The sequence below is a fragment of the Coregonus clupeaformis genome, chromosome 27 (assembly GCF_020615455.1).
Source record: "Coregonus clupeaformis isolate EN_2021a chromosome 27, ASM2061545v1, whole genome shotgun sequence".
In the NCBI taxonomy this organism is placed as follows: domain Eukaryota; kingdom Metazoa; phylum Chordata; class Actinopteri; order Salmoniformes; family Salmonidae; genus Coregonus; species Coregonus clupeaformis.
The window spans coordinates 47,437,037-47,449,675 of NC_059218.1; the positions used below are offsets into that span (position 1 = coordinate 47,437,037).

At 36.9% G+C, this 12,639-nt stretch overlaps 1 protein-coding gene across 1 annotated transcript; it reads left to right on the forward strand.

The window, feature by feature from the left end:
* Positions 1 to 3,527: 3,527 nt before the first annotated feature.
* On the forward strand, positions 3,528 to 11,594 carry LOC121541293. Its single transcript, XM_041850278.1, has 3 exons — positions 3,528 to 3,603; positions 7,299 to 7,351; positions 11,095 to 11,594. The coding sequence occupies exons 2-3, from the start codon at positions 7,316 to 7,318 to the stop codon at positions 11,353 to 11,355; spliced, it is 297 nt and encodes a 98-aa protein (XP_041706212.1). The 5' UTR covers positions 3,528 to 3,603; positions 7,299 to 7,315; the 3' UTR covers positions 11,356 to 11,594.
* The last annotated feature ends 1,045 nt before the right edge of the window (positions 11,595 to 12,639 follow it).

Below are 12,639 nucleotides of genomic sequence, written 5' to 3' on the forward strand. Positions count from 1 at the left end.
CCTGATTCTAATCCTAACCCTAACCCTGATTCTAATCCTAACCCTGATCCTAACCCTAACCCTGATTCTAATCCTAACCCTAACCCTGATTCTAACCCTAACCCTAACCCTGATTCTAACCCTAACCCTAACCCTGATTCTAACCCTAACCCTAACCCTGATTCTAATCCCAACCCTAACCCTGATTCTAATCCTAACCCTAACCCTGATTCTAATCCTAACCCTAACCCCGATTCTAACCCTAACCCTAACCCTGATTCTAACCCTAACCCTGATTCTAACCCTAACCCTAACCCTGATTCTAACCCTAACCCTAACCCTGATTCTAACCCTAACCCTGATTCTAACCCTAACCCTAACCCTAACCCTGATTCTAACCCTAACCCTAACCCTGATTCTAACCCTAACCCTAACCCTGATTCTAACCCTAACCCTGATTCTAACCCTAACCCTGATTCTAACCCTAACCCTAATATATATATATTGATGTATATGATGTATATTGATGTATTGTTGTATCTGATGTGTATTGATGTATGGTCCCGTGTAACTCAGTTGGTAGAGCATGGCGTTTGCAATGCCAGGGTTGTGGGTTCGTTTTCCACGGGGGGCCAGTATGAAGAAAAAAAAAAATGTATGCACTCACTAACTGTAAGTCGCTCTGGATAAGAGCGTCTGCTAATTGACTAAAATGTAAAATGTATGTGATGTATATTGATGTACATGATGTATATTGATGTACAGTGCCTTGCTAAAGTATTCATCCCCCTTGGAGTTTTTCCTATTTTGTTGCATTACAACCTGTAATTTAAATGGATTTTTATTTGGATTTCATGTAATGGACATACACAAAATACTCCAAATTGGTGAAGTGAAATGAAAAAAATGACTTCTTTCAAAAATAAATAAATAATGGAAAAGTGGTGCGTGCATATGTATTCACCCCCTTTGCTATGAAGCCCCTAAGTAAGATCTGGTGCAACCAATTACCTTCAGAAGTCACATAATTAGTTGAACAAAGTCCACCTGTGTGAAATCTAAGCGTCACATAATCTCAGTATATACAGTTGAAGTCGGAAGTTTACATACACTTTGGTTGGAGTCATTAAAACTCGTTTTTCAACCACTCCACAAATTTCTTGTTAACAAACTATAGTTTTGGCAAGTCGGTTAGGACATCTACTTTGTGCATGACTCAAGTAATTTTTCCAACAATTGTTTACATACAGATTATTTCACTTATAATTCACTGTATCACAATTCCAGTGGGTCAGAAGTTTACATACACTAAGTTGACTGTGCCTTTAAACAGCTTGGAAAATTCCAGAAAATGATGTCATGGCTTTAGAAGCTTCTGATAGGCTAATTTACATCATTTGAGTCAATTGGAGGTGTACTTGTGGATGTATTTCAAGGCCTACCTTCAAACTCAGTGCCTCTTTGCTTGACATCAGAAATCAGCCAAGACCTCAGCCAAGACCTCAGAAAGAAATTGTAGACCTCCACAAGTCTGGTTCATCCTTGGGAGCAATTTCCAAACGCCTGAAGGTACCACGTTCATCTGTACAAACAATAGTACGCAAGTATAAACACCATGGGACCACGCAGCCGTCATACCGCTCAGGAAGGAGACGCGTTCTGTCTCCTAGAGATTAACATACTATGGTGCAAAAAGTGCAAATCAATCCCAGAACAACAGCAAAGGACCTTCTGAAGATGCTGGAGGAAACAGGTACAAAAGTATCTATATCCACAGTAAAAACGAGTCATATATCGACATAACCTGAAAGGCCGCTCGCAAGGAAGAAGCCACTGCTCCAAAACCGCCATAAAAAAGCCAGACTACGGTTTGCAACTGCACATGGGGACAAAGATCGTACTTTTTGGAGAAATGTCATGTGGTCTGATGAAACACAAATATTAATGTTTGGCCATAATGACCATCGTTATGTTTGGAGGAAAAAGGGGGTTTCTTGCAAACCGAAGAACACCATCCCAACCGTGAAGCACGGGGGTGGCAGCATCATGCTGTGGGGGTGCTTTGTTGCAGGAGGGACTGGTGCACTTCACAAAATAGATGGCATCATGAGGAAGGAAAATTATGTGGATATATTGAAGCAACATCTCAAGACATCAGTCAGGAAGTTAAAGCTTGGTCGCAAATGGGTCTTCCAAATGGACAATGACCCCAAGAATTCTTCCAAAGGTGTGTCAAAATGGCTTAAGGACAACAAAGTCAAGGTATTGGAGTGGCCATCACAATGCCCTGACCTCAATCCTATAGAACATTTGTGGGTAGAACTGAAAAAGCCTACAAACCTGACTCAGTTACACCAGCTCTGTCAGGAGGAATCGCCAAAATTCACCCAACTTATTGTGGGAAGCTTGTGGAAGGCTACCCGAAACGTTTGACCCAAGTTAAACAATTCAAAGCCAATGCTACTAAATACTAATTGAGTGTATGCAAACTTCTGACCCGCTGGGAATGTGATGAAAGAAATAAAAGCTGAAATAAATAATTCTCTCTACGATTATTCTGACATTTCACATTCTTAAACAAAAGTGGTGATCCTAACTGACCTAAGACAGGGAATTTTTACTAGGATTACATTTTTTCACTAGGATTTAATGTCAGGAATTGTGAAAAGATTCGTTTAAATGTATTTGGCTAAGGTGTTTGTAAACTTCCGACTTCAACTGTATACACCTGTTCTGAAAGGCCCCAGAGTCTGCAACACCACTAAGCAAGGGGCACCACCAAGCAAGCAGCACCATGAAGACCAAGGAGCTCTCCAAACAGGTCAGGGACAAAGTTGTGGAGAAGTACAGATCAGGGTTGGGTTATAAAAAAAAATCTAAAACTTTGAACATCCCACGGAACACCATAAAATGGAGAGAATATGGCACCACAACAAACCTGCCAAGAGAGGGCCGCCCACCAAAACTCACAGACCAGGCAAAGAGGGCATTAATCAGAGAGGCAACACAGAGACCAAAGATAACCCTGAAGGAGCTGCAAAGCTCCACAGCGGAGATTGGAGTATCTGTCCATAGGACCACTTTAAGCCGTACACTCTACAGAGCTGGGCTTTACGGAAGAGTGGCCAGAAAAAAGGCATTGCTTAAAGAAAAAAATAAGCAAACACGTTTGGTGTTCGCCAAAAGCAATGTGGGAGACTCCCCAAACATATGGAAGAAGGTACTCTGAGACTAAAATTGAGCTTTTTGGCCATCAAGGAAAACGGGGGGAATAGTTATGCACGCTCAAGTTTTCTTTTTTTTTGTGTTATTTGTTTCACAAAAAAAATTATTTTGCATCTTCAAAGTGGTAGGCAAGTTGTGTAAATCAAATGACACAAACCCCCCCCAAAAAAATCCATTTTAATTCCAGTTTGTAAGGCAACAAAATAGGAAAAATGCCAAGGGGGGTGAATACTTTCGCAAGCCACTGTATCTGATGCATATTGATGTATGTGATATATATTGATGTATCTGATGTATGTGGTCCTGTCTGTGTCTCCAGTCTTAGTAGTTTGGAGGAGGAAGAGGAGGAAGAGGAGAATCAGCAGCAAGAGAATCCCATCTATGGAAACATCACTACAGGTGAGATCAAACATCACGTAAACATCACCACAGGCAGAGGCGTCATGCCCATAGGGGGCACAGGGGCATGTGCCACCTCAGATCTGTCCTTTAAAAATATATATATATATAGATTATATATACATAGAAATTGTTTCTCTGTAATAGTACTAGCCACCTAGCAGTTTTATGAAGTTGACTCAGAAATCTCTGACTTCCCGAATTCAGTGTGTTCAAACCAACTGGGAACTCAGGAAAAAAAACTAGCCCTGACTGGGAAAAATCGATTTGAACCGTCTTCCAACTCGGAATTCCAACTTGGGAACTTGGGGCCTCTTTAGAGAGCTCCGACTTTCCGACCAGAAGATCACTTACCTTCATGACCTCGTATTTTTCCGAGTTCCCAGTTGTTTTGAAAGCACCAAAAAAAACGGTGGTTTATCACAACAACAAGCATGGCTTCGCACAATTATGCAAGGACCACAGCTCGTGGAAAAAGTTATCTTCACAATCATTTAAGGGTTTCTTTGGAGTCTCTGTCCGTTGAAGAGAGTCTAGAAAAGTTTTATGGAATTCTGGAGTTGAAAGGAGATGGTTCCTCAATGCGTAAAAAAGTGAATGGATTAAATCGGGTGTTGGAGGAGTTATAATATAAAACAATAATATACCATTTAGCAGACGCTTTTATCCAAAGCGACGTACAGTCATGTGTGCATACATTTTTACGTATGGGTGGTCCCGGGGATCGAACCCACTACTGGCTATAGGGTGAATGCACCAATTTGTGAGTCGCTCTGGATAAGAGCGTCTGCTAAATGACGTAAATGTGCCCTTGAGCAAGGCACTTAACCCTAATTGCTCCTGTAAGTCGCTCTGGATAAGAGCGTCTGCTAAATGACTAAAATGTAAATGTAAATGTACCCTGGTGTTACAAGCGCCGCGCTCTACCAATTGAGCTACAGAGGAATCGCTAACTAACGGAGAGGACAAGAGTCCATGTGGATTTTTATGTTCTTCCTCTTGTGTTACTCGGCATCGTTGGGAAGGGCTGGTAAGCATTTCGCAGTAAAGTCTACACCCGTTGTATTCCCCGCATGTGATAAAAAATACAATTTGATTTGATGCAGTTATTTCGGCATGAAGCATTCAAAACAGGACGTTTAAGCGGTTATTGTCTTGTTCTTTACTTTAATCAGAGGGCTAATATCAATACTATGCATGCCAGTCTCTCTTGGCTAAAAGTAGAGGAGGGACTGACTGCATCACTTCTAGTTTTTAGAAGAAGCATTTATGTGTTGAAATTTATACATTTGTATGCATAGTGAACTTACACACAGCAGCACTGACACACACGTACCCCACCGGCTATGTGGGACGTTTTAAAATGTATCTAGTTCTGTCCTTGAGCTGTTCCTGTCTATTCATGTTCTGTATTATGTCGTGTTTCATGTTTTGCGTGGACCCCAGGAAGAGTAGCTGCTGCAATCGCCACAGCTAATGGGGATCCTAATAAAATACTTGATGTATTTTTAATGATCCTACATCACTGTAGTTTACAGCCATATAGCCAATAATTGTGTATTCCCTTCATAAAAAAATAAAAAATGCCTCATTGCACTGTGTTGTTGTAGCAGGTAGAATAATGTTACGCCTAAAAACGTAGGCCTAATCAATAGTGGAGCTTTGCGTGCCGGGGGAAATCAGAGCGCAGGCTGGAGGAACGCACTGATCTGCCATTTCATCATCTTTTTTTTTCTTGCATAATGACAGGTAAATATTTATAGCCCTAATATTTAGCTAATGAGTAGCCTAATATCTAGCTAATATTTAGCTTCTTCGGCTACACAACTCTAGCCTCTCTCTTCCAGTTATTCCCGTGCGCAATAGGCTATAGGCTACCGACGCAAGCCTCTCCGCTATTCCCATTGTCGTGAAATCCCAGGAAAAGCTATAGGCTACAAAAACTATAGGAGATTCATTTTGTATAATTTTTTATACTACGGCTAATAGGCTTTTGGTGGAGAGAAGCAAGCTTGCTGAATGTAAACTAGGCCTAGGCCAAATGAACTGTCGGGGAAAGTTGTAGAGAGTGCATCACTGGCCAGAGATGAAAACATTGTTGCACTGATGTATTAAATGGTTCCACATGACAGACAGGTGATGCGCACAGTGAAAATAATTTCCAAACGAATTGACATCCATTACAAAAAATGGAAATCACTTGCAAACCACTTGAGCAACGAGGCAAACAATGACATGACGTAAAAGATGCGCAGGCCAAACAGCGTTTGTTGTTTGAATTTCTACATTTAATTTAAATACGAGTTTCTATATTGCATTTTTCATTAGGCTACATGTAGCCTTCATTGAAGTATTATTTGCAGTTGTCACTGTGACAATGAACACACCCTGAAGCACTGAATGGTCTGTCTTACCACCTTATTAATATGAACATACAGCGTGCAGTAGGATGCTTTGATCAGTTGATTGACAGGTGCAGGCTACTGTAGAACGATACACTTTCCTCTCGTGTGGACGCTCGCCAACGTTTTATAGTTCTGTATAATGTATCGTTATAGTTATCGTCCTTGGTGTGGACGGTCCTTAACGCTTAAATTGGTAAATGCCATCTTCTAGTGGATAACGTGAATATGGTATGAATACAGAAGTGGTTCTCAACCACGGGTTGATTTGATAGAAATCACGACTGCAACAATGATAGCCTACTAAAAAGGGATTTAATATTCCCTGCTATTTCGTTTTAATTATAATTTTGGATGGGGAGGATTACATGTTTTTCTTTCTTCAAATGCTCTGGGAGGGCCAGGTAAAAATATATTTTCCTCAGGCGAGAGGGACAACTATTTTCATTTCAGAGGTCCGATTACCTCCAGGTATCCCTCAATATAAATAACCATCACTCCCTAATGACACAACCTTAAAATCGGTCAATTTAGATTTTACATCAACAAATAACCTTCAATTCATTGCATTGTCATCTCATATGAAAATGAAAATAAACCAATGAATACATTTACTCAATACATTTTTTTTTTTATCTTTCTCAAAAACGTTTGTATTATTTTGTCCCATACAATAATCTGTACTATTCATTTTTTGCTCCACCCAAAAAAGAAAATGTAATAAAAGATTAAAATAAATAGCCACATAACTGCTCTTCTCCCGCGACCCTGACTTTGAATACCACTGCTCTAATGCTTTAGCATCTCACATTTCTTTAAATGGATTTTGACAAAAATGTACAGACAGTTTTGATTTAAAGCAAGTGTCTATATAGTCTAACCTTCACAATGAAACGCGTTTCATTTACAGTTGTAACAGTGTTATAGATGTGGCGTAACCGGAAGATAAAAATAACGTTTTAACAAGTCAGCTATCTTACTGCCTGCTAACAGCTGCAATGGAATTAGGCAGAGTAACCTTTGTGTTTTGTCTGTGAATGCTATCTGACAGATAGTATCTGGAAATCGATCTGAAAAAGTTCATCAGCAAGACATTATTCTCTTACGTCAACAACACAGTGACATCGAACAATACTATATACTCTAAACTGTTAAACCTCAAACTTCATTTTTTTTTCTCCATTTAGATATTATCATGATTGTATTCTAGTTTCCTGAGTTAAATGGAAAGATGTGTGTTCATGACTAAATCGTGTGTGTGTGTGTGTGTGTGTGTGTGTGTGTTCTATAAAGACTTGTGCTATGAACCAATGACCATGCAACGCTCCAGAGGCGACAATAGAAAGGTACGTACGTCGGGCCAACATTCTCTCGTTCATTATTGTTCACATTACTACTGTCATAACAATAATAATTGTTTTTAGAATATTGTTTTAAACTGTATTGTGTAAAATGACTAAATGCAGAGGACATCTTTTGATTCCTGTGATTAACTGGCAATGCCCCGTGCAAAACTAAATGTGCACGAAAAACTATAATCTAATCTCATGATGGTCATACTTTTTAAACAACGGTCTGCTATATTTTCACTCTGAGGGGAAGTGAACTACGCCGATACACAGTATTCATGCTATTCTGATTACTACAAATCTTTAAATACGTATATTGAAGTTATATCGCTCAGACCACACAATCCATAGTAACATACGTCCCAAATAGCACCCTATTCCCTATGTAGTGCACTACTTTAGACCAGAGTAGTGGCCCTAGTAGTGCACTACAAAGGGAATAGGGTGCTATTTGGGATGCACAATCCATTTTAAACCAGTCTGTTTCTAAAGTAGTTCACAGTCATATGCTGTGGTCAAGGCCATCTCTAGTCGACTACACCCCACTGTGTACAAGGCAGGCAATATCTGCTCTAGGATGTATATTGTATACAGTACGATGTTTCTGAACGCATTACAAGTTACCAAGAACAGGATGCTATCTGACTTTCAAGTTTCAACGTTTATTCGCACATGTGCACATGATACAACAGGTGTAAAAAAGTACAGTGAAATTCTAACCTTATAATATAACATACTAACAGTGTTCAAATATAACATACTAACAGTGTTCAAATATAACATACTAACAGTGTTCATATATAACATACTAACAGTGTTCAAATATAACATACTAACAGTGTTCATATATAACATACTAATAGTGTTCAAATATAACATACTAACAGTGTTCATATATAACATACTAACAGTGTTCATATATAACATACTAACAGTGGTCATATATAACATACTAACAGTATTCATATATAACATACTAACAGTGTTCATATATAACATACTAACAGTGTTCATATATGACATACTAACAGTGTTCATATATAACATACTAACAGTGTTCATATATAACATACTAACAGTGTTCATATATAACATACTAACAGTGTTCATATATAACATACTAACAGTGTTCATATATAACATACTAACAGTGTTCATATATAACATACTAACAGTGTTCATATATAAGATACTAACAGTGTTCATATATAACATACTAACAGTGTTCATATATAACATACTAACAGTGTTCATATATAACATACTAACAGTGTTCATATATAATAATAATAATTATATAACATACTAACAGTGTTCATATATAACATACTAACAGTGTTCATATATAACATACTAACAATATTCATATATAACATACTAACAGTGTTCATATATAACATACTAACAGTGTTCATATATAACATACTAACAGTGTTCATATATAACATACTAATAGTGTTCATATATAACATACTAACAGTGTTCATATATAACATACTAACAGTGTTCATATATAACATACTAACAGTGTTCATATATAACATTCGAACAGTGTTCATATATAACATACTAACAGTATTCATATATAACATACTAACAGTGTTCATATATAACATACTAACAGTGTTCATATATAACATACTAACAGTGTTCATATATAACATTCGAACAGTGTTCATATATAACATACTAACAGTGTTCATATATAACATACTAACAGTGTTCATATATGACATACTAACAGTGTTCATATATAACATACTAACAGTGTTCATATATAACATACTAACAGTGTTCATATATAACATACTAACAGTGTTCATATATAACATACTAACAGTGTTCATATATAACATACTAACAGTGTTCATATATAACATACTAACAGTGTTCATATATAACATACTAACAGTGTTCATATATAAGATACTAACAGTGTTCATATATAACATACTAACAGTGTTCATATATAACATACTAACAGTGTTCATATATAACATACTAACAGTGTTCATATATAATAATAATAATTATATAACATACTAACAGTGTTCATATATAACATACTAACAGTGTTCATATATAACATACTAACAATATTCATATATAACATACTAACAGTGTTCATATATAACATACTAACAGTGTTCATATATAACATACTAACAGTGTTCATATATAACATACTAATAGTGTTCATATATAACATACTAATAGTGTTCATATATAACATACTAACAGTGTTCATATATAACATACTAACAGTGTTCATATATAACATACTAACAGTGTTCATATATAACATTCGAACAGTGTTCATATATAACATACTAACAGTATTCATATATAACATACTAACAGTGTTCATATATAACATACTAACAGTGTTCATATATAACATACTAACAGTGTTCATATATAACATTCGAACAGTGTTCATATATAACATACTAACAGTATTCATATATAACATTCGAACAGTGTTCATATATAACATACTAACAGTGTTGATATATAACATACTAACAGTGTTCATATATAATATACTAATAGTGTTCATATATAACATACTAACAGTGTTGATATATAACATACTAACAGTATTCATATATAATATACTAATAGTGTTCATATATAACATACTAACAGTGTTCATATATAACATTCGAACAGTGTTCATATATAACATACTAACAGTGTTCATATATAACATACTAACAGTGTTCATATATAACATACTAACAGTGTTCATATATAATATACTAACAGTGTTCATATATAATATACTAACAGTGTTCATATATAACATACTAACAGTATTCATATATAACATACTAACAGTGTTCATATATAACATACTAACAGTGTTCATATATAATATACTAACAGTGTTCATATATAACATACTAACAGTGTTCATATATAATATACTAACAGTGTTCATATATAACATACTAACAGTGTTCATATATAACATACTAACAGTGTTCATATATAATATACTAACAGTGTTCATATATAACATACTAACAGTGTTCATATATAACATACTAACAGTGTTCATATATAACATACTAACAGTGTTCATATATAACATACTAACAGTGTTCATATATAATATACTAACAGTGTTCATATATAATATACTAACAGTGTTCATATATAATATACTAACAGTGTTCATATATAATATACTAACAGTGTTCATATATAATATACTAACAGTGTTCATATATAATATACTAACAGTGTTCATATATAATATACTAACAGTGTTCATATATAATATACTAACAGTGTTCATATATAATATACTAACAGTGTTCATATATAACATACTAACAGTGTTCATATATAATATACTAACAGTGTTCATATATAATATACTAACAGTGTTCATATATAATATACTAACAGTGTTCATATATAATATACTAACAGTGTTCATATATAATATACTAACAGTGTTCATATATAACATACTAACAGTGTTCATATATAATATACTAACAGTGTTCATATATAATATACTAACAGTATTCATATATAATATACTAACAGTGTTCATATATAATATACTAACAGTATTCATATATAATATACTAACAGTGTTCATATATAATATACTCCAGCCCGTTCCCCAGCTCCACGAACCCTGACCTGAAATACTCCTTTATAATAGATTGTCAAATAAAGGACAAATTAATTATTATTCTACTGTTCCAACTCCTTCTCTCCAGCCTGTGCCTCAGCCCCACCAACCCGACCTGAACTATGCTTCTCTGGACCTGAACGTGGGACAGACAATCAAGAAGAAGAAGAAGCGTCGCTACCAGCAGAACCAGCCCCAGACCCAGACCCAGATGGGGGGTGGTTTCCTGGAAGTAGAAGTGGAGGTGGAGGCCTCCCTCCCCTCACGGAGTAGCAGCCCTCTGGCTTCCAGAAACAGCATCTACCTCAACAGTCTACAGATGGCGCTAGAGACAGAGGAGAGGGAATAGGAGAGAGCCAGGGAGAGAGGGAGGGAGAGAGGAAGGAGGATAGAGAGTGGGAGAGAGATACAGTAGGTCATGATGGAGGGATGAAGATGATGATGAGGATGAGCTGGACCTGTAACATGTGACTGGGGTAAGAGGTAAGGGAGGAAGACCAGCGGTCACATATGTTAACCCAAGCTCAATTAGGCAGTTCGACAGAGAGTTGTTCGACAGAGAGAGAGAGAGAGAAAGAGAATGAGAGAGACAGAGAGAGAGAGGGAGAGAGAGAGAGAGAGAGAGAGAGAGAGAGAGAGAGAGAGAGAGAGAGAGAGAGAGAGAGAGAGAGAGAAAGAGAATGAGAGAGACAGAGAGAGAGAGAGAGAGAGAGAGAGAGAGAGAGAGAGAGAGAGAGAGACAGAGAGAGAGAGAGAGAGAGAGAGAGAGAGAATGAGAGAGAGAGGGAGAGAGAGAGACGGGGAGAGAGAGAGACGGGGAGAGAGAGGACTGGTGTAGGGGAGTACAGGTACGGAGACATCATACTGAATATGTTAGAATCAGACACCATACCCATCTGAACTACTTTAACCAGGAGTCAATATGTTAGAATCAGACTGTATAGAGAAAGGGGCTCCCACTGCATATATGTATATATTCTATATTATGATTATGGTTATTATTATTATTATTATTATTATTATTATTATTATATACAGTGCATTCTAAGAGTATTCAGACCCCTTGACTTTTTCCACATTTTGTTACGTTACAGCCTTATTCTAAAATTGATTAAATTGTTGTTTTCCTCCTCAACCTACAGACAATACCCCATAATGACAAAGCAAAAACAGGTTTTTAGAAAATGTTGCTAATTTATAATTTAAAAAAAAACAGAAATATCACATTTACATAAGTATTCAGACCCTTTACTCAGTACTTTGTTGAAGCACCTTTGGCAGCGATTACAGCCTCGAGTCTTCTTGGGTATGACGCTACAAGCTTGGCACACCTGTATTTGGGGAGTTTCTCCCATTCTTCTCTGCAGATCCTCTCAAGCTCTGTCAGGTTGGATGGGGAGCGTTGCTGCACAGCTATTTTCAGGTCTCTCCAGAGATGTTCAATCGGGTTCAAGTCTGGGCTCTGGCTGGGCAACTAAAGGACATTCAGAGACTTCTCCCGAAGCCACTCCTGCATTGTCTTGGCTGTGTGCTTAGGGTTGTTGTTCTGTTGGAAGGTGAACCTTCGTCCCAGTCTGAGGTCCTGAGCGCCCTGGAGCAGGTTTTCATCAAGGATCTCTCTGTACTTTACTCC